We start from the raw sequence: 26,571 nt of genomic DNA on the forward strand, positions 1-26,571 counted from the left end.
TAACATTGTATAGAAGTTGTCTTATGTATGTGTAAAGGATACATTGAAAAACAGATGATCTTACTACTGTGAAAAATATATTTTGGAAAAGTAGAAAATCCTGTTTTCATTTATTTTATTACTTGAATACTCCTAGAACACTGGGAATTTTAAACTTCTTACATTCAAAACTGACTTTATAGTTTATGGAAAAACGTTTTGGTAGGCTGCAAAAAGTCCACTGAAAAAATTTAAGACTAGTATGTTTGGAAAATTAAATATGACTTTAGAAGAATGATTGTCTCATCGTCCTTCAATTAAGAATTGGAAGTGATGCATTACTGCCTAGAGAATAATTTCTAAATTTCTCATCATATCTTTCAAACTTCTAAAAGTCAACTCTTACTCCACCAATTCAGTTTATTCCCAAATCATATTGCCCCCTCCACTTGTCGTGACTCAGCCAAACTTGCACTATCATTCATGACTGTTTTGAGATCTTGCCTTCCCCAAGAAACATTTCCTGACAACTTATACCTTTCTGAATATTGACAGTTACTATTAGTAGCTACATTTCCTAAAGTGTGTTCTGTTAATAGGGTGTTTAAAAAATTATAGTTAGTCAGGTTTCTTTGGAGTAAGAATTTGCAGAGTTGTTGACATGCATTATGGCTCACAAAGGATAGGAAGGTACAGTATATAAAGTTTTTCAGATCTACCTGGTCACAGAATTTTTATCCCTTTGGAATAAATTACAGAATGAGGGTTTGATGGAAAATGTCTTAGTAAACTCTTGTCTTTACCACACAGTTTGGAATTTGCAAAGCATCCATTAGGTAGCAGGCATAACTACATGCTATAGATACATACACAAAAAGACACAGGTAACTAAGATATAATTTAGTAATAAGTGCTTTAACAGAGATATGTACCAAATGTTGTGAAAACACAGAGGACCGGAGGAATCAAGAGCAGTCTTGGGACTTGATAATATTTAATTTTTCAATTCTATAACGTTTTTCTTATTGTTTTCCTAATTTTGTCATATGTAGTTTTATTTTTCTTAGAAAACTGGAAATTCCTTGAAGGCTGAGAAGCGTCTTATGTATTAGATTTGTATTCTCCACAAAAGCTAGAATGTGTGGGTCACCATTTAACACTCTATGGAAACTTTGTCTTGTTTTGTTATAACATAACTTTTCATTCTTACATTTAAGACCTAGTGTAATGTGGCCTTAATTTCCCTCTAAAGCTTTATTTTCCATGATTCCTTTATACTTATGGTTCTAGTGCACACACTTCCCTGTCTCCATGCTATTCCCTATGTTACAAAATTCTTTTGCTTCCTTTTTGGTCTGTTGAAATTATAACATTCAAGGGTTTTGATTCAGTATGTGGTTTGACAGCTGGACCTGAGTTTTCTCTGGGTTCTTGAAGTGCTTGACAGAGGGAAGAGGGGAATGGAAGGTGTGTTCTCCTTGACGTTAGAAACAAGAACTGGGCTGAGTTCCACTGGTTATGCTTTTTTTTTTTTTTCATTCTCCAAATATTTATTGAGCACCTAATATAAACCAGACAATGTGCTTGAAATATACTGTAAACAAGAGGAAGAAGCTCCTTAACCCAAGGAACTCACAGTCTAGCCTAAAGGCAAATATTAATCAAATAATCCCACAAATAAATCAACACAGATCTTGATAAACTGTTTATTGTAAAAAGTCATGACAAGTTGTGACAGGATACCACCCGAGGGCTTGATGTTCTCAGACAGTAAGTAGTAGGTGAGGTTTCTCCATGGAAGAGACATTTACGTTCTGAAGCATGAAGAGGAGTCACCTAGGATAGGGGTAGGAGTAGGGGAAGGATGGCATGGAGCTGTCCAAGCAGCGGAACAGCGTGTGCAAAGACCCCAGGGCGGGAGAGGGTACAGAGCAGCTGAGGGCCTGAACTAGACCAGAGTGGCTGACAGCAGAGAGCAAACAGGAGAGGGGCCCGAGATGAGAAGGGAGCAGGGTGAGGACCTTGGCCTTTATCCCAAGAGAAATGGGGGCCATTGAGGTTTTTAAGCAGGGGACTGACATGATAAGATGCGTACTTCATGATCACTCAGCCACTCTGTGGAGAATGAACTGGAGAGGGCCAGAGGGGAAGTGCAGAGGCCAACATGGGAGATAAATAGAAGGAAAAGAGAAAATGAGAGGGTGTGAGCAACCCCATGTCAGTTGGGAGGCAAACCGGTAGAGATTAAGAACATGGGCTCGGAATCAAGCTGCCCAGTTTGTGTCCTGACTTTGTGACTTGCTCTATGATCTTGAGCAAATTACCTAAGCTCACCTCTAAATCAGGGATAGTATCTGCCTATGTCCTAGATTGTGTGAGGATTAAATGACAAATACACCTCAAGAACTCAGAATGGTATCTGGCACACAGGAACCTGCTGTGGCCCAAGGCCACACAGCTACTACTAGAAACAGAGAAATACTGGACTGCTCTGATTAAAGCTGGGGGTGGGCAGGCCAGGCCCTGAGCCTTGTCCACTTGTCCACCCCTAACCACCACCTTGTCCTAGTCCCACCCAAGCAGCCCTAAATGCCTGGGACTTCACAGACTCCCTCTCTGCCAAAGAAGGTTGGCCTCAGAGCGGCCTGTTGGGAGCCTGTCTCCTTGGCACTCTGTGAAAAAATGGGATGACAGCAGCTGACCCGTTTAAGAGTTCTGGCAGAGTTCTGGCACGCAGGGCCATGCTCAACTTTATAATATAACTAGACTAGAACCTCAGAAGGCTTTTGCTTCCCTTACTTCATCTACCAAAAAGAAAAAAAAGTCTAAACACTCTTCTGCTTGCTGATGTGTATATAAACTGTTTTACTTTTTAAATAACAATGAAGGGGAAAAAGGCCACAAAACAGACAAAAATAGCCTCGAAGGAACTCGAAGGAAATGTAGATCTCAGAAGGGTACGGTTAACAGAAATGCCTTTGAAGGAACTCCTGAGAAGTTTATGGTGGCCCTCACTACCTGCCTGCTTTATTCATTCAGTCTCCCCTCTCTGCCCCTTCTAAGCCATGGTTCTGATCTGGTTTCGAGCAGAGACTTAGTCAACTCTGGGTTCTAACCTCCTAGAGATTTGCTTGGGGACAAGGAAGTCCATGTATCAACCACAGGTCCCACTGCAGGAATGGCCCCCTGAGACCTCACGGCCTGTGGCTGGTCAGGGTCACTGGGGGGTGAAGTCAGGGTCTATGAACCCACAACCCAGCCAGCTGTTCCAGAATTAGGTCACAATGAGAGATACTTGGACTCCCTGTGTGCCAAACACCTGTCCTGAGCCATTCCCAACATTCCTGACCAGACGCAGCCTCCTGATGATTCTGGCTTACACAGATGGGCCTATGGGATCATAATGGCAAAAAGACCTCACATATCTGAAGACCAGGATAGCTGATAAAGCTGGAACTACCCCAGGACAAATGAGAGCTCTCACCAGCCCAAAGAAAGCACCCAAACGTCAAAAAAGCTGGGAAGACTTGGGCGGGGGAGGCCCTCTCCAGACAAGGTGGGCTGCTGGACAGCACAGATATACACAGACAAAACGAGAAACTGACAGGAGCGCTAAAGATTGTACAGACAATACTTGTTCATTGGTGGTGTGTGTGTGTCGGGGGGGGGAATAAGGGGAGGAAAACTGGCAATCGGCCAGTTGTCCCCAGCTGCCCCGGGGAAAGCACGGAACTTCTGTTCCAGAGAGACCAGAGCTGGTGGAGCTGTTCTTCAGAGCAGCACAGCCTTCTCCGCCTCACCTCAGTCAGCCGGGGCCAAGTCTGTGGCCTGCAGTCGCTCCGTCTCCTGGGACGCTCTGCCCCACTGTGTCACACTCGGCTGGGAACGCCTGAATCCTTTTCATCAAACCCCTCCTTTTCATTCTACGGTCTCTGCAATTTTCTGGCAGCATTAGTGTGTCGCTCTCTTCCAAGATCTTCATAAACTGCTCGATTGTGGCTTTTACTCTCCTATCGAGTTTGCAGAGAGCTTCAGCTTGCAAATCCTTGGCTAGAAAACCCTGCTGGATTCCGGAAAGTTCTTTATTCCACTCTTCCAGTTGGTCAGCTATCTTCTCCACAGAGTTCGCCAAATCTTTCAACTTCTTTAGTTCAACTTCTTCCTCTGGACTGTTTTTTTTCCCAAGTAACATGACCCGGCCACCATTTTGTATTCCACGTGCTGACACCAGAATCTCCATTTCCTTCAGAGATTTTCCCTTAAATATGGGTTTCTGAAAAGGCAGCGGGACCCCTGTGGCCTCTGCAAAAACCTGGGCCAGGTCTTGGACCATTGGTTCACTACAGCCCTCTTGCGGGATAACTTGAAGATCGTGCTTCTCATTAATGGGGGTGATGGTCCCGCTGAGCTCGGCAGCTGCCATTTCCTTGCTCCGGGCCGAGCGAGGCCATGCTTTCTTCTACACCCGCGGCCTGCGAGCGCAGGCGGCACCGCCCCTGGTGGATCCGGCATGACCTCTGGTCGCACTCCGGATGGCTGATCGCTGGGAGCGAGGCGGACCGCCCTCAGCTGGGGTCACGGACTGGGGCGGCTCCCGGCCCTGGCCGAAAGGGCGCTGCCGGGGACCCCGCCGCTCCCGGGTGGCGGGGGGGTCGCCTCGCCGTCTCTGCGCTCTGCCGTGCTCTGCCGCACTCTGCCGCGCTCTGCCGGACCCGTGCTTTGGCTACGCCTTTGAACCAGACCCAGGATTGAGACCAGCTCCATGACCGAGCAGTGGTTAAGTATCTGGCAGGTGAATACTTAATCTTTCTGTGTCTGTTTCTGGATTTGTAGAAAGGGGATAAAGACACTGCCTCACAGAGTTGTCATGATGGTCATGGGTGTGATAGAGCCCATAGCTGAACATAAGATTGACACGATTTACAACCCTTAGCTCTCTTTTCCAGCTCCCTTTCTTTTGTTTCTTCAGTGAAAATGTACATGAAATATGATTAAATAATGTATTATTCTGCTTTTAAAGAAATGATGATTATAATAACCATAAAATCAGCAACAACAGCAATCATTCTAACTCCGTTTTAGCATCACTTCACGCCCGTGGCAGCAGTCTAAGCACATCAAGTTAGACTGTCTCTAAAACCCCAAGTATATACGTTCAGTATTATTACTGTTTTTATCCCCAGTTTACAGATGAGGGCGTTAAGGAACACATGGATATTTGTAATATAAGGTTTGCCTTTGTTTGTAGAACAGTATATTGTTACAATAAGACATCCCAGACATACTTCTCTTTAATATATTTACATTTCAGATTAATTTCCTTAAACACAAACTAAAAGAACAATTTTATTGATCATTTTTTGAAAAACTGTGTCTCTTCAGATTTTCACGTCTGAGATTTCTTTCTAGAGATCAAAAGTGCTCTCTGAAGCCTCACATATACGTACGTTGGATTGCTTTTTGCCATTTCCGTAAAGGGCTACATGGCACAAATTAAGGGCTTCAGGAAATATGTTATCACTTATAGAACTGTGAAAACTTGCAAAAATTAATGTGAAGGTAACTTGCTTTCGTCTGTGTTTAATATGATAATTTCACTTCTTCCTTCTAGCATGTTACTTTGTAAGTGTCTACCCAATCATGCATGTCATAGAACCAATCTACCCTTGCTAAAGTTACAGAGATCTGTGATATATTCGGACTCCAAGACAACTTCTCCAACATTTCTCATAGATTAGCAAGTAAGAAGTTTAACCCGGAAAGTAATTGTATGAACTCTGAACTTACCTGAGCATTAGATATTCGAAGAACCTCTCCTCCTCCAAGAGTCTGCATCTGATCCACCTGTGGAAGGGGCCGTCCGTCTTTCATCCAGGTAATTTTAGGAGCTGGGATTCCAGAAGCAATGCAGGTAAGTTCAAGTGGATTATTAACAATTACTGACATCTCTACAGGTTCTTCAGATCCATTGATATGAGGTGGTTCTATTTAAAAGGAATGAAAAACAACAACAAAATAAACTTGCTATTTGATAAAATACTGCAGATCAGAAAAACTTTAAAATTCAACACAAATATGTTTGTACAATGCAAACTGATGTGAACAAGGATACCAAAATAATTCCTAGATGTTATTATCATTTGTCACTGGAACTATTTAATTTTCTTTGCAATTTATTGAGGGACAATTTATTAAATGCCAGCACTATGTAAGTCTTTGTGCATTATCTTTTCACTGGCACCTTTTAAAAAAATAGATTTATTTATTTTTGGCTGCGTTGGGTCATCGTTGCTGTGCACGGGTTTTGTCTAGTTGTGGTGAGCGGAGGCTACTCTTCATTGCAGTGCGCGGTCTTCTCATTGCGGTGGCTGCGGAGCACGGGCTCTAGGTGCAAGGGCTTCAGTAGTTGTGGCTTGTGGGCTCAGTAGTTGTGGAACATGGGCTTAGTTTCTCCGTGGCATGTGGGATCTTCCCAGACCAGGGCTCGAACCCGGGATCCCTGCACTGGCAGGAGGATTCTTAACTACTGTGCCACCAGGGAAGTCCCTACTGGCACTATTTTAAAAGAGATTGATCATGCCTGTAATAGATCATGAAGTAAATGGCAAGCCATTAAAGGTAATTATAGCTCAGCAATTGGGATTCAGATAATTAGAGCAGTCTTACTTAACTGTAAAGATTTGAAAACTATAAAAACTAATCTTGTACTATTTTTAAAAGAGAGTTACTTAAATATAGTAGTGTATTTTTGCACCTTTTAAGTATCTATTGGTTCTACAAAAACAATGGGCAAATGCTATGGAATTTTGTAATCATTTTTTCCGTGCAGAACTTTAAGAGGAAACAATGACTCAGCAGAAGAAAAAACAGTTACATTTGGAGACGATTTCTGCATAAACCACATTTGTTATGTCTGGGCAGAAATAACTTCCTTTTTTGTTATTTATACTTCTAAATTACCTTTCTCAAGAGGATGTTACGGAATCTAAACGCTTGGAGCAAACAGTAAAGTTTCTTAATCCAACTATTCCTAAGTTTAGGAATCACTTTAAAACAGATTTCCCTTACATAGATCATTCAAATTTTCTATTAACATTTCCAGCTTACTATTTCACAAGGCAGCAAAAATAGCTGTTGGACAGCTCCAAGGATTAGCTGTGTGTGTGTGTGTGTGTGTGTGTGTGTGTGTGTGTGTGTGTGTGTGTGTGTGTGTGTGTGTGAAGTCAGGCACATAGTTTAGAGTAGAGGTTCACAGCAGAGGATCTGGAATCAAATAGCCTGAATTTGGATCTTAGCTCCAACAATTATTAGGTTAGTGGATTTGGGCAAATCTCTAAAATAAGTATAATACTATTATTTAACTAGTAGAATTGTGAGGATTCAATGAAATAATCTATAAGCTACATTTCTTTTGTGTTTCTGAATCTGTTTTATTTTATAATTAAAGGTTTTAAGAAAGTTATAACTACTACTAAGTCTACTACATCTGTTGGCGTTATTATTAAAAACTGCCTCCTAAAAATTTGTATCTTTGGTCCTCATTTTCCTTTTTGGAAAAAGATAATATATTTAATACATTATAATTAAGAAGTCAGAGTTTCTTAACTATGGTCCCACATGGCTACTCTGTTTCACTTTCATGCATCTTATTACGTTTTGCTGTCAAAATACATTTTCTTAAGTGCATTTTAGGTCAATCCAAGATTTCTTGGTTAAAAGATGTCAGTGTCTCCATGTTGCTCATGGAATTAAATACAAACTCCTCATCATGGCTTCCAAGCCTTCCACAACATAGCCTCAATCTCTCTTTATAACATTATTTACTTTTAAAACACTTTATGTAACCTAGACTTCAAACTAGACTACTTTTCTCCCTCAACAAGTTCAGTCCCTTTTTGCTCTGTGACTTTACTAATGCTATTCTTTCTACTGGAATATCTCCAATAGTCCCACCATCCCCTAACTGAGCATGTTCAAGTACTCTCAAGGTCACTTTAGTATCATTATGTTCATTTGTAAAAACCATTAAGTCCTTTCTTGATTCTCTCAACAAAACTATAAAATTTCTATCCCTTTTAATTTCCATAGCACGCTGGATGGAAAAGCACTTATCTGATTCTCCATTTGACTACAGTCAATTCTTTATTCCTCTCACTTATTGGTTATTTACTATGTGTCTGTCACCGTGGATACAAAGATTATTTAAGCACGGCCTTAATCTCAAAAGCTTGTAGTACTAGATTTAAAATAACAACATGTTCCCAACTGGTTCAAATACCAGTCATCAGATCTTACATGTGTTAAGCGATCGTGAACCATTTTACTCTGTATCTTGTCCATATGTCTTGTACTTTGAGCAGAATAGGAGTTGTCCATACTCTGATGACTCCAAAACTTATACTTCTAGGCTAGATCTCTCTCCTGGGCTCTAGATCCATATATATAATTAGCACATAAGCATCTTCAGTGGGTTGTTTGAAAACAACTTCAAACTCATCATGTATTCAGACTGAACCTGTTACCTTTTCCCTCAAAACCTGGTTTTTTTCCAGCATTCCCTGCATTTATGTGATGAACCCACCAACTGTTCAGTCACATAAACCAGAAGCTGGGAGTCATCCTCGATATCTTCTTCCTTGTCATCACTCTCATATGGCCAAATCCACCACCAAGTCTTAATACTCCTACCTGCAACTAGTTCTAGAATACATCTTTTCCTCTCACCTGCATCACTAATCTGAGCTATAATACCGTTTACTTGGACTAATATCTCCTCCTTCCTGGCTGTAGCTGCCTACCCAATATCATTTACTTGTTTCTTTCTTATTATCAGACCTCAATTTTGTTAGGGCTGTCAATGTGCTAAAAACTACATTTCCTAGCCTCTTTAGTAGATGGAGTGGCACGTGAAGATTCTGACCAATGAGATATAAGTAGAGGTAGTTTTGTGGAGATTCTACGAAAATACTGAATGGGGCAGTTCTTTGCCTTTCCTATTTTTTCTGCTCTATTGTTGCCTATAGTGATGCTGGGGGTGAGCAGCCAATGCATGATCACGGTCTGACTATGATATAAAGGCCAAAGGCCAGGAGAACTGTTAAGATCTGAACTGCAGAACCAATGCAACTACTGCCCACCTCCAGACACTTCATTCAGTGAGAAAAACAAAAGTTCTTTAAGTCACCGTGTTTAGACTCTCTGTTAATCACAGCCAGACACAATTCCTAATAACACACTGTCTCTCAGAACCCACTCCAAGCCGCTCTCCACTTTGCAATCAGAGTGGTCATTTCAAACTGCAACTCTACTCATGGCATTCCACTTGTTAGAACTTTTAATGGTTTCCCATTGTTCTAGGACAAAACACAAAATCCTTAATGTGGTCAACAGTCCCTTCATAGCCTGAACCCTGTCAAGTCCCGTACCCACTAGCTTTATTTTGCATGATCTTCTCCCTTTTTAGTATTTTACCCATAGTGGATTTTCAGAACCACTAATACACCATGACACCTCCCACCAAGTGGATAGAATTAAGTTGAGATTAGTGGTTCACCAAATTAGGACACTTAAATTCACATTTCTATTGTAATATAGATCAGAGTGAAGTTTTTCAGGTTTTAATGGAATTAGCTTTCAACAGATGCTGAAATGCAAAAACTGCTCATCCTTCTGTTAAGCCAGTTTTCAAATCTGTTTTAAGAGAATATCCTTGTAAACCCTGCAGGTGGGAAGGTTGTTCTCTGTATGTGACTCTAACAACATTGGTGTTATTTTTCTTTTTTTGTGTTCTACATCCAGAAATGTACTGGGCCGTGATTCTGCTCCTGGGTTCTAGAATTCCTGCAGAAGTCTTCCTTCTTTTTTTCTCCACTGCCACATGTTACACCAGGCCCCTGTATTTTTAGGCCTGTGTGAGTAAGACTCTTCGATTCATTCTTCACTCTGTCATCAGAGGGATTTTTTTGGAAGTGAAATCTGACTGTAACATATTCCTGCTTAAGTTTCTTCTACTGCCATTGTAATGAGGCCCAAATTCTCTAACTGAGGCTCTTCACAGTATGGCTTCTGTCCAGGTATATTTCCAGTCTTGTCTTCTACTCTTGCTGTTACACTCAGCTTCAGTAAGCACAGACAGACAACTCAAGGTTTATCATTTCCAGATAAAAGATGTAGGCATCTCCTCACTCATCTCTATAGTCTTACTTTTTAAGGCTTAGATGTATCCTTGAAGAGACCTTCTTTGAACCTTCCCACAGAATTTAATTTTCACCATATCACCCCCATCACACTCATAAGTAATTACTTTTCCTTTTTTTTTTTTTTTTTTTTGCGGTACGCGGGCCTCTCACTGTTGTGGACTCTCCTGCTGTGGAGCACAGGCTCCGGATGTGCAGGCTCAGCGGCCATGGCTCACGGGCCCAGCCGCTCCGCAGCATGTGGGATCCTCCCGGACCGGGGCACGAACCCGCGTCCCCTGCATTGGCAAGCGGACTCTCTCAACCACTGCGCCACCAAGGAAGCCCAGTAATTACTTTTTCAATATCTGTGTTCCCCGCTAGTGCAGGAACTGGAGGGCTGAGACCACGTCCTTCCTATTCAGTGATGCAGTCAAGTACTTGTCATACCATATGTCACATAGTAGGTGTCCAATAATTATTTGTTACATGTTGACTAGAAACATGCCTGGCACATAATATATAGTCAATAATTAACAATTAATAGGTGAATAATTAATGTACAAGATGTCATCTCTTGATATTCCTCATATTCTGTGCTTTGGCATATGGGAATTTGTTATTCCATCCTTCCTTACAAACACATGCTTTCTCCTGCCTTTTGTCTCTAAATATTCTGGTGTACTGCCTCCACTACTACCTTTCATTCTATGGAATACTCATCTACACCACAGTATTTCTGTTTGTTTATTTAGATATCGTTCTGTCTCCTGCTACAGTTAAAACTCACTTTAATCCAACTGATAAGTACTTAGTTCCATTCAGTTCAAGCCAACAGATAAATATTATGTGTCAAATGCCATGCTAAGTCCTGGGAATACAGCAATAAGTAAAAAGGGTACTGATCATCACAGAGTTTAACTAAGGATGAAACAGGCTTTTAAGGTTACACAAATAATTAAAATTGTAATAGGTACTACAAGAAAGATTATAGGATGTCCTGAAAACATTTGGCTAGACTCTTGCCAAAATTCTTATTTTTACTTGTAGGGTGCACTTTTTTTTTTTTTTTTTTTGTGGTACGCGGGCCTCTCACTGTTGTGGCCTCTCCCGTTGAGGAGCACAGGCTCTGGACGTGCAGCCTCAGCGGCCATGGCTCACGGGCCCAGCCGCTCCACGGCATGTAGGATCTTCCCAGACCGGGGCACGAACCCGCATCCACCGCATTGGCAGGCGGACTCTCAACCACTGCACCACCAGGGAAGCCCTGGGGTACATTTTGTTAGAAAAAAATGTAAAGAGCCTGAGGTTTTACCTCAATCATCGTGAAAAAAAAAAAAACTCCAAAAAATTATTGATTATTGAAATAATTCATTTCATTCATTTTCATTTCTCTTCCAAAGTCAAATTTTTTTACTTCAAGGAAAAGATATGTTTTCCCTTTATACTATTTATTTGCATGTAGACACTGGAATACCTATTTAAAATACTTATTTTAATGCACAAAAGAGTAAATAGAACTAGACTATTTGAAATGACCATTACAACTATAATCTACAGACTGGATCATTTAAAGATTGTTTGGAATAACATAATAGTATAAATATCATGCTTTTCCATTACATTACTAGCATCAGAAGTGATTTCAGTTTTTCGAAAAAGTTAAAAAGCTACTTATCAATTGGTTGTATGACATTGTCAATGAATAATGTTTTACAAGTGGGAGTGTTCATCCTTTTACACAGATAAGAAACACAGTAATTTAACATGCTTCAGATACTAAAAGTAAACCTAGGTGAATTACAGAACAGAAATATGAAGTACAATGAAGTTTTTACAAATTTTGTCCTATAGCCAATGATTCTAAGAATTATACTTACTTATTGTCTTTATTATCACTTATTTTCCAATTATTTTACTTACCTAGGACCTTCAGGATAAAGTGTTTACTGACTTCTCCTGCTTCATTTGAGGCAATGCAGGTGTACCTTCCTGAATCTTCAGTTTCTGCTCTGATGAGCTGAAGGACCATTTCTTGAGAGCTTATTGACAGATGGGCATCAAGCCCCAGAGGCTGGCCATCTCTAAGCCAGGACATCCTGGGAGTTGGGGTTCCATCAGTAAAACATGTCATGGAGGTGGAACTACCCTTGACAATTGTGATTTCCTCTGTTCCCATCCCATTGTCCAGTTTTGGTGGTACTGTATAGAAAACAAAATAAAATTATATATCTATTATAATTTGAGATCAATTTAGATTAAAAAATTTAAATGGTTCAATTAGTTCTATAGTGTTTCTATGATCTATAAAAATACAGAATTTAAAATAGCATATAAATAGTTGATGACTTTACTATAAAAGCATGTGTTATATAGGCTAATTTTTAACCTTCCAAAATATTAGCAATAAGACCTCAATACTGTTTCCTTGTAGAACATACAAACTAAATGTGTTTTAAAATTTGGCCATTTTTCAACATCTTAGGTTTTTCCTTTTAAATTGTTATAATGTGTATTATTACAGAAGTATACTTCCAGCTACTTTATGTGGAATAAATAAAATAATAATAAGTCCCAGAGTAAATTGTATATAATCCAACATAAATCATTTGTAGGCTATAGTAAATAGTTACTTAACTGTTCTGAGAAATTCTTGGGGATTGTGAACTCTGGTCTAGCAAATCTTAATAATTCAGAAATTGAATGTTTTGAGTTCTATCTCTACCTAACATACACACAGAGATATTTAGTATATATGCACACATCCATTCATACTTTAAATACTCTCAGTGAGACACTAACATTATTAGAAAACAGTTTTAACTTTCTCTTTGTATGAAAAGACTGGTCTTGTGTCTGGATTGAAATACTATTTTTAAAAATTTAGATTTCATTGAATGCAAAATTCCAGGTTAGAAAAGTATTTTGACAGACAGTATGTTCCAATATATATGGACCCCTTGGGAGAGCAGGCATTCTAGAAGCCCTAGTTAAGATCCTATTTTACCACTCCTTCCTGATACGTCCATATTTAAATTAAGGCTGTTGTTTAATATTGGACACATAGTATAGTACTAGGATTGTTTCTGGTGACATACCAAAAACTTGAAGACTGTAATGTTTATTATCCACCCCAGCTCTGTTGGAGGCCACACAAGTATACACAGCATCATCAGACACCTGAGCTCTCACAATCCTGAAAAACAGTTTGACCCAATGCTTTGTAATTTGATCCCATTCAACATATACAAATAAAACATTTGTGATAATACAAAGATTAAGGAAGGTGATTTATTTCGGGAAATTTTAGTTATAAAGCTTATAACCATCCATCACAAAATATAGATGCCTCCAATGTCATTTATTCGACAGAGCCACTGAAAATATAACACAATATGAGAGGTGAATATTTTTCAAATATATATTAATAGAGAATGATGAAAATCATGAAAATCACATGATTGTAGTAAGCATCTTCCTATCATTTTGCCATATATAAAGTTTTAGCTATAATAGTAGTTCTTGAAAAAATATATGATACATGTATGTCTATGAAAGATCTATTTTATACAAACTTACTAAAACATGAGCATTTAAATAAGAATAATAAACCATGCAAACTTATATTTGCTATCCCCCCCTCTTCTAAAAAAATACTAAAAGGGAAACAAAAGTAAAAGCTTAGGGAAAGACATTTTAAAAACATTATTTAGATGAAGTTAAAGTTTACAATCACAGTAACTTTGTCTAGCAAATCATACACAATGAAAGCTGACCTGACAACTTGTCCTCCAGACAGCAACCGGACATGGGAGGAGAGAGGCAGAGGAAGTCCATTCTTTAGCCAGTTTATCTGTGGTGGAGGCATCCCTGTGGCTCTGCATTCAATATTTATTGAAGTATCCACCAAAGCCATTAGTTTCTCTGCTTCTTCTTTATTACCCCTAATTGCAGGTGGAACTATATCATATAGAAAGTGAAAGAGAAGGGGGTGGGGTGGAGTGGGGTGTGTATTACCAGTTCCAATCATTTCAACTACATTTACCCATATTTCTGCCTTGTATCCCAAAAGGAAACAACAAGGACATCACATTTTAGAACTAAATGCTTCAGACACCTACTGCTGGACCTTCATTTCTTCTGATCGATTCCTAAGGCAGCATAGTCAAAAGAGGGTGAAATTTCGTATTTACCATAGACGTTCAAGTTAAAAATTCGGTCTTCTTCTCCAGCAGGATTAGTAGCAACACACGTGTATTTCCCCATGTCAGATGGGAGGGCTTCGTAAATGTTTAATGTGCTGCCATCCGCAGTCACCCTATAGAAAAGATTATATCAGAGGCACTGAGATGATATATATGGAGCTATTTCTGGAAAACTCATTCCAGATTATTATATTCTTTTAAAAAAATCACCCTAAAATGCATCTTCGTCTTGGATATAATGGTTCAAATCTTTTCCACTAAGTACATGGAAGCCTGTTAAAGTCAGAGCTAGTGAAACTGGTAGAGATTTCAAGCAACCAGCTAAACTGCTACAGTAATGGATCTCACATATCCACTGCCTCCTTATGAGAAAAAAGGAAGTGAACAAAATCAGGTTAGGAACTTTTCTGTCCAAATCATGGGCAAAGACATGTTCTTCTCAGAGATAGAATGTTTTGTCCTTAGTTATCAATATAAGGCTGGAATTAAATGAAAATTATAAAAACTCTGGTATAAAAATTGAAGAATGTTACAGTGAGTGATAAAGTGAAAAATCTAGCTATAAACAACTTACTAATACTCTTAATGAGAAGGAGCAGGATAGGATAATTTAAACACTGACAACAACTTAGTATTTATGTATGGGTATAGTTTGCAAAAATTTTTCTACAAATTGCTAAAGGTTCTCCTTTGATTTACATAATAGTGAATACTAACTATACAACTAGGTTATCAATGATATCTAAATTAAGATTATTGCATTATTGATTCTCTTCACACCCCATTAATTATCAAATAAAACTTCCTGTGTTTTACAAAGAGATTAAATTGCTATCTACAGTCATTCTTACAATAGTGATTTTATTAGATTCTCCCAGTGTCCAAAGTAAATACTCCATTTCCACTATATCATGTTATTAAATATAATTATTGAGAATTACAATCTTATTATCTGGGTCTATTTTATTTTTTCTTTTTCAAACTATGAATTTTAAAATTCCATGAGTTTAACCATATGAATAAACAAAAAGCAAGTTGCCATGACCAAAGGAAAGTAGTAAGTTGACTTTGGAAAAATTACTGTATTTGATTGACAAACTGGCCCATCTACAAACCTACACATATTGTGGAGCTGGGAACAAATAATAAAGTGGGTATAAGAATAAGTATATTTGGGATCTTAATGTGAGAGGAGAAGTAATAGGTCCTAAATTCCTCGGTACAAATATTATCTTATAGATCTTGAGGTCCCACCAACTATCTAGTATTTGGTTTAGAATAGGGTCGATATCAGCTGATTTAATAAATAACTAAATATTTAACTATTCAGAAATGTCCACACCAGAGAATTGAAACTCAAAATGTACCTCTAAGCTAAAACATTGTTTGGCAATTTACCTAATCTTGTAAAGGGGACAAATGTCTAAATTTTAACATAAAACGATTTCAAAGAAAATAACATTTATTTTTCTTTAAATTATGTATATTCAATTCATTGATTAGAAAATATACTGCAAACCCTTACATTTAAAATACTGGTTCAAAAAGTTTGCAATACATTTAATTAATGCTTTCTGAGGTATATATAATTCTTCAAGTAATTATAATTATTCTGGTATGTGTATATTATAGGGCTTTGTGATGAAATAATACAGTAGAGTGTAGAATTCTGCAGTGTTCTTCAAAAGGCATTTGTTGTTGAAAGTAGCAGGAATCCCTTACCACATTATCATTCCATTTCTATGTGGTTTGTGGCATGAAGTGTCAGCTGAAAATGGGATTTGGACAAATCACTATAGGAGATGAACCAGGTTACGATGATCGTATCTTTTCTCAAAATGAGCCAAGCACTATGGCATGTCTGGTGGTTTGGTGATTTCAGGACACAAAATCATATCTAAGAGATGACTGATGAATCTTTTGTAGGATGAAATTGGTTTGATGTTAGCAAGAAAGAAGAACGAATTATTTTATGATGTGGACTTTGGTATAAACGTTCTGAAATTAGGGGAATAAAATCTACAACAGTTAACTAACACTTGCAGGAATGAACATGTGAGGAGATTTTATAACACAGAGTTGATAAATAAGGAACACATACACACACAGACAAATACTTTTGAGTGATTCTCCAAGGAGAATATCTGTGTCCAACTCTCTAAAACTGTAGAACACATTACAATTAATGATGCAGAAATTCTTTTCACACATACCGAATTCTTTCTGTTTCACTGTTAGTTATGGGCTTTCCATCTCTAAGCCACTGAATAAGTGGGGTAGGAATGCCATTTGCATTGCAGACCAGCTCAACATTTTCCCCAAGAAGGACACTGACTTCACTTGGAATCTCAGCACCAGCAACATTTGGAGGAACTTTGGAGAAAAAATTGACTTTCATTAACAAGGCACAAGAATATAAATTCTAATGAATGCAACAGAATCATAGAACAATATGCCATTTTTATTTCATATTCTTTCTAGATTGTGGTTCAAGATCAAACTCTTGTTACTACCATAAATTATTTTTAAATGAGGAATAGGTAGAGGAATCACTTCAATATTCCTGTTATATTGTAAGTTGGTATAATTATTTGCTCATGGTGGTTGGTGACATGTCTACTTCATGGGCACCCCTCCTGGCCAAACAGAATCGCTCTCAGATTAAATCCTCAATAGATAGCTCAGAGTTAATACAGTTCAGGAGAATCTGTTTTATAAAATTTTGGCATAAACATCTGAGAAAAGTATCTAAGTTGGTTAATTCTTTCTCTATTTAAATATTATTTATTCTGAATGATAGGTTTATTATTGGTTTCAAGATTTAATCATTTCTATTCCCTTTTTCTAGCCATCTTTGTTTTTCACCTTAAGGATTCATTTAAGAAATAGTGTGTACTTAAAAGCTTTTGCACAGAAAAGGAAACCGTAAACAAGATGAAAAGACAACCCTCAGAAGAAGTGAAAATATTTGCGAACAAAGCAACTGACAAAGGATTAATCTCCAAAATATATAAACAGCTCAGGCAGCTCAATGTCAAAAAAAAAAAAGCAATCCAATCAGATAATGGGCAGAAGACCTAAATAGACATCTCTCCAAAGAAGACATACAGATCGCCAACAAACACATGAAAAGATGCTCAACATCACTAATTATTAGAGGAATGCAAATCAAAACTATAGTGATGTATCACCTCACACCAGTCAGAATGGCCATCATTAAAAAATCTACAACTTTGTTATAGAGCAGAAAGTAGCACACCATGGTAAAGCAATTATACTCCAATAAAGATTTTTTTTTTTTTTACATCTACAAACAATAAATGCTGAAAAGGGCATGGAGAAAAGGGAACCCCCTTGCACTGTTGGTGGAAATGTAAATTGGTGCAGCCACTATGGAGAACAGTATGGAGGTTCCTTAAAAAACTAAAAATAGAACTACCATATAACCCAGCAATCCCATTACTGGGCATATACCTAGAGAAAACCATAATTCAAAAAGACATGCACCCCAGTGTTCATTGTAGCCCTCTTTACAATAGCCAGGACATGGAAGCAACTAAATGTCCATCGACAGAGGAATGGATAAAGAAGATGCAGCACATATATACAATGGAATATTACTCAGCCATGAAAAGGAATGAAATTGGGTCATTTATAGAGACGTGGATGGACCTAGAGACTATTATACAGAGTGAAGTAAGTCAGAAAGAGAAAAACAAATATTGTATATTAACACATATATGTGGAATCCAGAAAAATGGTATAGATTATCTTACTTGCAAAGCAGAAATAGAGACACAGACATAGAGAATGTATGGACACCAAGGGGGGCAAGAGGGAGGGTGGGATGAATTGGGAGATTGGGATTGACATATATACACTACTGATACTATGTATAAAATAGATAACTAATGAGAACCTACTGTATAGCTCAGGGAACTCTACTCAGTGCTCTGTGGTGACCTAAATGGGAAGGAAATCCAAAAAAGAGGGGATATATGTATACATATAGCTGATTTACTTTGCTGTACAGTAGAAACTAACACAGTATTGTAAAGCAATTATACTCCAATAAAAATTAATTTTAAAAAAAGAAATAACGTGTAAACAACTCAACAACAAAAAAAAAAACAACCCAATTGAAAAATGGGCAGAAGACCTAAACAGACATTTCCCCAAAGAAGACATACAGATGGCCAACAGGCATATGAACAGATACTCAACATCACTAATTATTAGAGAAATGCAAATCAAAACTACAATGAAGTATCACTTCACACCAGTCAGAATGGCCATCATCAAAGAGTCTACAAATAACGAATGCTAGAGAGGGTGTGTAGAAAAGGGAACCCTCCTACACTGTTGGTGGAAATGTAAATTGGTGAAGCCACTATGGAGAACAGTATGGAGGTTCCTCAGAAAACTAAAAATAGAATTACCATACGATCCAGAAATCCCACTACTGGGCATATATCTAGACAAAACTATAATTCAGAAAGATACATGCAGGACTTCCCTGGTGGCGCAGTGGTTAATAATCTGCCTGCCAATGCAGGGGATGTGGGTTCGATTCCTGTTCTGGGAAGATCCCACATGCCGCAGAGCAACTAAGCCCATGTGCCACAACTACTGAGCCTGCGCTCTAGAGCCCGCAAGCCATGACTGTTGAGCCTGTGCGCCACAACCACTGAGCCTGCATGCTGCAACTACTGAAGCCCACATGCCTACAGCCCATGCTCTGCAACAAGAGAAGCCACTGCAATGAGAAGCCTGAGCACCACAACGAGGAGTAGCCCATGCTCGTCACAAGTTGAGAAAGCCCACGTGCAGCAACGAAGACCCAATGCAACCAAAAATTTAAAAAAAAATTATATTAAAAAAAAAATACATGCACCCCTATGTTCATAGCAGCACAATTCACAATAGCCAAGACATGGAAACAACCTAAAGAAGATGTGGTACATATATACAATGGAATACTACTCAGCCATAAAAAAGAATGAAATAATGCCATTTGCAGCAACATGGATGCAACCAGAGATTATCATACTAAGTGAAGTAAGTCAGGAAGACAAATACCATATGATATCACTTATATGTGGAATCTAAAATATGACACAAATGAACCTATTTATGAAACAGAAACAGAATCACAGACATAAAGAACAGACTGGTGGTTGCCAAGGAGGAGGGGGGATTGGGGGAGGGATGGAGTGGCATGCTGGGGTTAGCAGATGTAAGCTTTTATATATATTATAGAATGGATAAACAACAAGGTCCTACTGTATAGCACAGAGAACTATATTCAATATCCTATGATAAACCATAATGGAAAAGAATATTTTTAAAAAATGAATGTATATAGATGTATACCTGAATCACTTTGCTGTAGAGCAGAAATTAACACAACATTGTATATCAACTATACTTCACAAAAAGAAATATTGATTAAAAAAAAGAAATAACATGTAATAAAAATATTGACAGTAGTATAAAACAGAAACACATTTTAATTCTTTCTAAATAATTATAGTGGTGTGCTGGAGGCAGCTCATACCAGCTTGCAAGAGCCAATTTTGCACATCTTTCCTACTCCATGTTCGGTGCCTTCATATTCGTACCTTGAAATGGGCCACTGTGGGAATACTTACACCACAGAAACTGACAAATGATTGGTTACAAATCAAGACCTTTTTGTCTGCAGAGTCAACTGTTAAACATTTACCAACACATTGCTGTATAATATCTCCAAATCTCATTTTAGTCGTCCAGAAGATGATAATAATTATATCAAATTTGTACAATTTAGAAGTTGAATCAATAAGAATGTAAATGAGACATCCTATAACAAGTATATAATATAGGAAAAGCACAGACTAGGCCCTATGTCTATATACAATTTCTAGTCCTAAGACATAATAACATATATAAAAAGCCTGGCAAAATGTTTGGTCATACCACATACCCCATGATTGGCATCTATTATTATTAGTGCATTAAACATAATTAAACATGCAATTTCTGACACTGAATCTCTGAATAGCAGTTTTTCCCTTTTTACTTCTGAAATCTTAAAGCATCACTAATAGGAGAAACCACTATTACTCATAACATCTTAATTTTTCTTTAATTTCAGTTTTTAGGTGATGGGTTTTAACTAATCTTATTGTGATCACTTTGCAATATATACATATATCAAATCATTATGTTGCACACCTTAAACTTATACAGTGTTATATGTCAATTATATCTCAATAAAACTGGAAAAAAATTTCAGTTTTCTGGAGTTAGCTTTAACAGAGCATGCAACAGGTAGATAATACATATTCACAATTGCATTTATAACTTATGAGAAATTCTTTTCAGTAACTATAATAAAATTGGAAAAAGCAAGCATTTCAACTTAGTTTCAAGTTAGAATTCCATTTCAATTTAAACATTAGGCCAAAAGTAATACCCCAAAGGTTTGCTGAAAATCAAAAGGATGCAAGTTCTCCCTGCAGTGCTCAATTCTATGCTGGAACATAGTAGATGTTAATTAAATATTTCTTGGATGAATCAATGCTCCTTATTCTCAAACCAAAATAGTAAACGATTCATGATTATTTAAGCTCACCTAATCCTTGGCCAGTAATTAGAACATATTTAATATCTTCATGAGATAAATCTTACTTATCTATATAAATAGGAAGAGACATATAGGCTTAGCATCAAAATAAGTTATTCCAGTTTTAAGTAAACAAGTAATTCAATAGAATATATACTATAGGAAGGTAAACATTTCAGGAAACATGAAAAAAATAGATTTTGAAATTTCTATTCTTTTCTCCACATTTATGTCCATTTCCATGAAAATACTATCTACTAGCAAATGTAGGACAGAAAATTGACAGTATTTTTTGTTTATCTCATGATATTTTATAAGTCAAATCATTATGCTGTGCACCCTAAAATTATACAGTTCTTTATATCACTTATATCTCAATAAACTGGAAAAGAAATAAAATATCCAAAACATGCAAAAAAGAGGTATTTTGAATCAATTATAAATGATCTATTTAGATGTACACTTATTTTGTACTATAGATAGAATGTAATAAGGAAACTGAAGACAGATCAGAGTGTACCACACATACCTTGAATTGAAAGAATGTAATTTTTCTGTGCTTTTCCCTCCATATTTGATGCAATGCATGTATAGTTTCCACTGTCTGAATGCTGAGACCGGGCAATTTGGAGTTTGCTACCTCCCGACAAAATATGAACTTCAAGTGAGTCAGAATTTTCTAGAGGTAGAAACAGAGCAAAACAAAACATTAAAAAAGCTTTTATTTTAACATCTCTACAAGTAGTGACTTGTAGAGATGTTAGTGACTAGTGACTAAAAATGTCTTTATGTGACAAATGTATTTTTTTAAGTTTTCCCCTTGTACTTTGATCCTTTCATTACTATTTATTCTACTTCCTTATAAAAGAAGAAATTAATAAAATTTTCTCTCCAGTAAAATGGAAAGGAGAAAAATCTCTGTAAAATCAAGAATCCTTTTGTAGGGCTTCCCTGGTGGCGCAGTGGTTAAGAATCCACCTGCCAATGCAGGGGACATGGGTTTGAGCCCTGGTCCGGGAAGATCCCACAGGCTGCGGATTAACTAAGCCTGTGAGCCACAACTACTGAGCCTGCTCTCTAGAGCCCGTGAGCTACAACTACTGAAGCCCGCGCACCTAGAGCCTGTGCTCCGTGACAAGAGAAGCCAGCACACTGAGAAACCCGCGCACCGCAACAAAGAGTAGCCCCCGCTCGCCTCAACTAGAGAAAGCCCGCGCGCAGCAACAAAGACCCAATGCAGCCAAAAATAAAAATAAATTAAAATAAATTTTTAAAAAAAGAATCCTTTTGTAAGTTTATATTCAAGTACATTAGGCTTTATGAACTAAACACAGCTATGTGCATAATACTGAAAATGTGCTAGTTTATTAACCTAGTGAATCAAGAGCAAAAGAAAACAATCATAAAGAAAATGCACAGCTACATTACCTATGGGTTTATGGTTCTTTAACCATGCTATCATGGGAGGTGGGATTCCAGTGGCATCACATGTTAAAGTCACAGGATTGCTGATTGTCTCCACAATGACTTCTTTTTCAGGCCCTTCAATACTGGGTGGCACTGTAAAAAGACAGAAGAAAATCATGTGTCCTCATTAAGTTAATTCAGGATACTTTCTTTCATTTGCATATCTGGGGGAAAAAGACTTATATTAGAGGCAGATGCTCACCATATACATTGAGGTGGAAATTTTTATCATCCCGTCCTGCTACATTTATAGCTCTACATACATACTGGCCTGTGTCAGATACCTAAAAGAAAAAGATACTATTGTATGTGCTCCATTAAGTTATAGATGACCAATCACACCGTTCGAGTGTAGATTAAATCATCAGTCATCTTTATGCTTAAATGCCCCAGTCCTAATTGCCTTCTACAATCCTGCTTTTTTTTTAATGAAAAATGAGGATAATGGCATTGATGATGTTATTTTTTAAATGAAAATAATTTTTCACTGTAGTAAGGGGAATATGCAACTTCCAATTCTCCCTTCCATAATCCCGCCAAGGAGTCATGACACACAAACAAGAATAAAAGATGCACCTCAGCTTTCGTGATGTGCAGCATTTGTCCATCGGCCAAAATCTCCAGCTGAGTAGACTCTGTTAGCATCCGCCCATTCTTATACCAGGTGATGACTGGAGGTGGGACAGCATTCGATTCACACTCCAATGACACTGAGGTGCCCTCTCTTACATTAACTACAGAAAGAGATTCACTGCCATGATCTTTAATGCTTGGGGGCACTGAAGGAAGAAAATAAGAACAGAGGATTTTTTTTTCGTAGAATGCTCAGATAGAAAATATCTAATACCAGTTTAAAAATGAAAAAGTCTTATGAAAAAAGTAGAAGCAAACCATAAACAGTCAGGGAAACTTTTTTCTTGCTTTCACCAGCTTGGTTGATAGCTATACAAGTGTATTCACCACCATCAGATACCTTGGCCCGGATAATTTGTAAAGTTCGACCACCTGTGGGCAAATATAATGCAAACTGAAGTTTGATACAGAGGTTGTTGTAATAACTACCTTATCAATAAGATAAATAGCAAAATATATCCTTTCCCTTAGAGGAAAATCTAAGCATAGATAGAAGCATATAGAAGCATTTCATATATAAAATGAAAGAATTTAATCAGTTTCCTTTGATCCTTTCATTACTATTTATTCTACTTCCTTATAAAAGAAGAAATTAATAAAATTTTCTCTCCAGTAACCAAACATGGATAATAGAACTGTTTCATATAGATTCTAGTGAGCAAACCGTAATTGTACTATAGTCAGTATATGTCAACAAGTATTTCTGGGTTTAAATCTCCCACAGTGCAGAAGTGGCTGTCCATCTGTTAGTCTATCTACTGATATTAATCAATCTTCAAGGAGCTTTAGGATCGATTGAAAACAACCAGTGATTTTATCCAATGAAAGCAGTATTTGCTAGTCTATCACCCCCAAGTAACTGCTAAGCAGTTCTGTTCCTAAATTTCATAGTTTCTTGAAGTAGACCTTGTTACTGTACATTCCCACTGAAATCATAATGTCTTTACAGTCTTATCCTAATGGCCCCAAATGGCTGAAGAGAGGCATTTAATGTGAACAAATAAATGCAGCAAGACAAAAGTTTGGAAAGAGACTAAGTTGAAATGCCATTTGTATTAAATAAAGAAAAATGAGAAAGTGTTGCCCACTTCTTAAAGACTTCTAAGTTCCTTACCGGGCACAATGAGAGCATTTGTGTTTAGCTTGATAGGCTGTTCATTCTTGAGCCAGCTGAGATCAGGAGGTGGAAAACCAGAGACCTCACAGGTCAAAGAGATGAAATTGTTCACCACAACCGTGAGATTTTCTGGGTTAGGACCAATGACACTTGGAGGAACTATAATAGTAAATATATTAAAAGTGAAATATATTGGTATTAATAGTAAGTATATTAAATGTGAAAAGTGATATTATCAGTAACACATATTCCAATTTATTAATATAATCCCAACCACTGTACTCTGCTAAAGCACTGAGTTAATGATACTGTTAATTATTTACCTTTCTTCTTAGAATTCCCTAATGCCTTCATCAAATTCATGTCCATCAGTTGTGTTTTTCCCAATTGAAACAGAATACTAGAATTTTCAGACAGAATTATTCTGCATTTTATTTGTAAAATGTAGTTGCCAGTTTCTAAGATGGTTTTGTCAATGTACACAGACCTAATACTGCTTTTTATTAAATACATGTGAATATTCTTGTTTTTAATATTATATCTTTAAAGTTTTTATTTCCTTGCTTATAGAAATAATAGAGTAGACCTGTTATTTTAGGGTATCTATCAATAAATTATACAGGTTATTTCAACAATGTAAATCACTGACTTTCAAGATAAGCAGAAAATTTAAGAAATAAGCAATACAACGGCTTATTGTTCAAAACCAAAAAAGAAGTCCAAAAGCAAAAGCAGTACAGAGAAAAAGTGGAGTAAAAAAGTATAAGATTAATAATGCAATGCCAATTATGCATGTTAAAACACCTGCAGATGGAATAATAGATTTTTTACAAGAACACATGCACGTGGAAGGAATAACATCATACATATTTGAATGGTTTCTATGTGGGGGGTGGGAATAGGAGCGAGGAATGAGCATAAAAATGAGTGAATACATTAATGAATGAATACATTAATAAATAAAGGCAGAGGTGTGTTTTGCTCAGGCCAATGAAGATAGTAAGACATGAAATAAAGAACACAACTGATGTAACACTCTATTATTATATTATACTCTCTATGTTATATTATACCCTTTTATATTAAGACTGAGGTCTTAAAGTAGCATCAAAAACAAAAGCAAAAGATCAAAAGGCAAAATTGCTTTTTAAATTTTACTATACATGGTTTTTTTATCCACCAATTTGCATATTCATTCATTCACTCATTTATCAAATATTTACTAAATACCTACTGTATTTCAGATGTGCTAAGTGCTGATACAGTATGAAAAATGTAATAGATAATATCTATAAAGAATTAATAATTTGGTGATAGTGACAGACATTGAACAAAAAAATAACAGCTAACATTTTTTTGAGTGGTTATGCTGTGCCAGGCACTGAATTAAACACTTCATGTATACCATTTCATTGGAGGCTCAGAAACCTTATGTGTTAGATACAGTTCTTATCCTCTTATTTATTGTAGATGAGCAAGCTGAGACAGAGAGAGGTTAGCATTTTGCCTAAGGTTTCATAGTTAGATACTGGAAGAAGCTGGAAAACTGCTGTCTGGCTCTAGAGCCCTGTTCTTAGCCATTGTCCGATACTGCCTAGTGATTACAAGTGTGATGAGTGTGAGTGTCAATCAGAAGAGTAGGGTGACAACAGGGAAATAACCTAGTTTGGGGATCAGGAGGAAGAAGTGACATTTAAAAAGATGCTGAAGTATGACCAGGAATAAGCTAAGTGGAAGACAGATAATGGACGTGTCTTTCAGAAAGAAGGCATGGCACATACAAAGGCGCAAATGGGGAAAAGAACATGGCACCAGAAGGCTGACATGACCAGAGTCTGAAGAGCAAAGCTGCTGGGGAGTAAGGTGGAGAAGGCAAAGATTAAAGGACTAAATAGTATAAAATCCTAGAGGGTCTTCTGGGCATCATTAGAGTGCTGAAATAACAGCCTAAGGAAAGGAAAGCAGAAGAGTGGTTTACTCAAAAATTAGCTTAGAAGTTATCAATCTGGCCACAGTGGAGGGAACTGGTGAGAAGGCTAGGAGGGACTCAGAAAGACCAGTTAGGAGACTATTGCTGTAATAAGTGCAAAAGATGATACTGCTATGCCTAGGATAGTGTCAGAAAGGAAGAAAAAGTGAGTGGATCCAGAATATTATGTAGGTAGAATATTTAGGACTCAATGCCTTGGGGGTGAGGTTTAAGGAGGAGGAGGAATCAAGGATGACATTCATTTTACTGCCTCAAACAACACGAAGATGGTGATTCCGTTAACTGAGACAGAGATCCCTGGAGGAGGAACACACTTCTGGGAAAAGGTAATGAGCTCAGTTATATACACATGGTCTTAGAGTGACTATTAGGCATTTGCGTCAATAAGAAGTACATAT

The 26,571-nt window shown here is 37.4% G+C and overlaps 2 protein-coding genes across 6 annotated transcripts in view; both read right to left on the bottom strand.

The window, feature by feature from the left end:
* Positions 1–26,571, bottom strand: part of HMCN1 (hemicentin 1) — a gene marked incomplete at its 5' end in the record, with an annotated part of 518,370 nt that overhangs the window by 118,342 nt on the left and 373,457 nt on the right. For all 5 annotated transcript variants that reach the window (XR_014293546.1, XM_082615777.1, XM_082615778.1 and 2 more), the window contains 12 exons: positions 5,767–5,963; positions 12,078–12,356; positions 13,253–13,350; positions 13,931–14,114; positions 14,348–14,472; positions 16,573–16,732; positions 21,496–21,645; positions 22,395–22,526; positions 22,636–22,717; positions 23,010–23,212; positions 23,325–23,438; positions 24,181–24,342. Coding sequence is in view for 4 of the 5 variants with exons in the window: in XM_082615777.1 (XP_082471903.1) it covers positions 5,767–5,963; positions 12,078–12,356; positions 13,253–13,350; positions 13,931–14,114; positions 14,348–14,472; positions 16,573–16,732; positions 21,496–21,645; positions 22,395–22,526; positions 22,636–22,717; positions 23,010–23,212; positions 23,325–23,438; positions 24,181–24,342 (1,886 nt within the window). The remainder of the gene's footprint in view (positions 1–5,766; positions 5,964–12,077; positions 12,357–13,252; positions 13,351–13,930; positions 14,115–14,347; positions 14,473–16,572; positions 16,733–21,495; positions 21,646–22,394; positions 22,527–22,635; positions 22,718–23,009; positions 23,213–23,324; positions 23,439–24,180; positions 24,343–26,571) is intronic.
* Positions 3,781–4,408, bottom strand: LOC309801061 (BAG family molecular chaperone regulator 1-like; the record flags this gene model as incomplete). The annotated part of the gene is given in 2 exon segments (XM_082615510.1): positions 3,781–3,829; positions 3,831–4,408. Coding segments are annotated over 2 exon segments (621 nt in total). The 5' UTR covers positions 4,403–4,408.

This window comes from Mesoplodon mirus, assembly GCF_964341445.2.
Source record: "Mesoplodon mirus genome assembly, chromosome: 3".
In the NCBI taxonomy this organism is placed as follows: Eukaryota; Metazoa; Chordata; class Mammalia; order Artiodactyla; family Ziphiidae; genus Mesoplodon; species Mesoplodon mirus.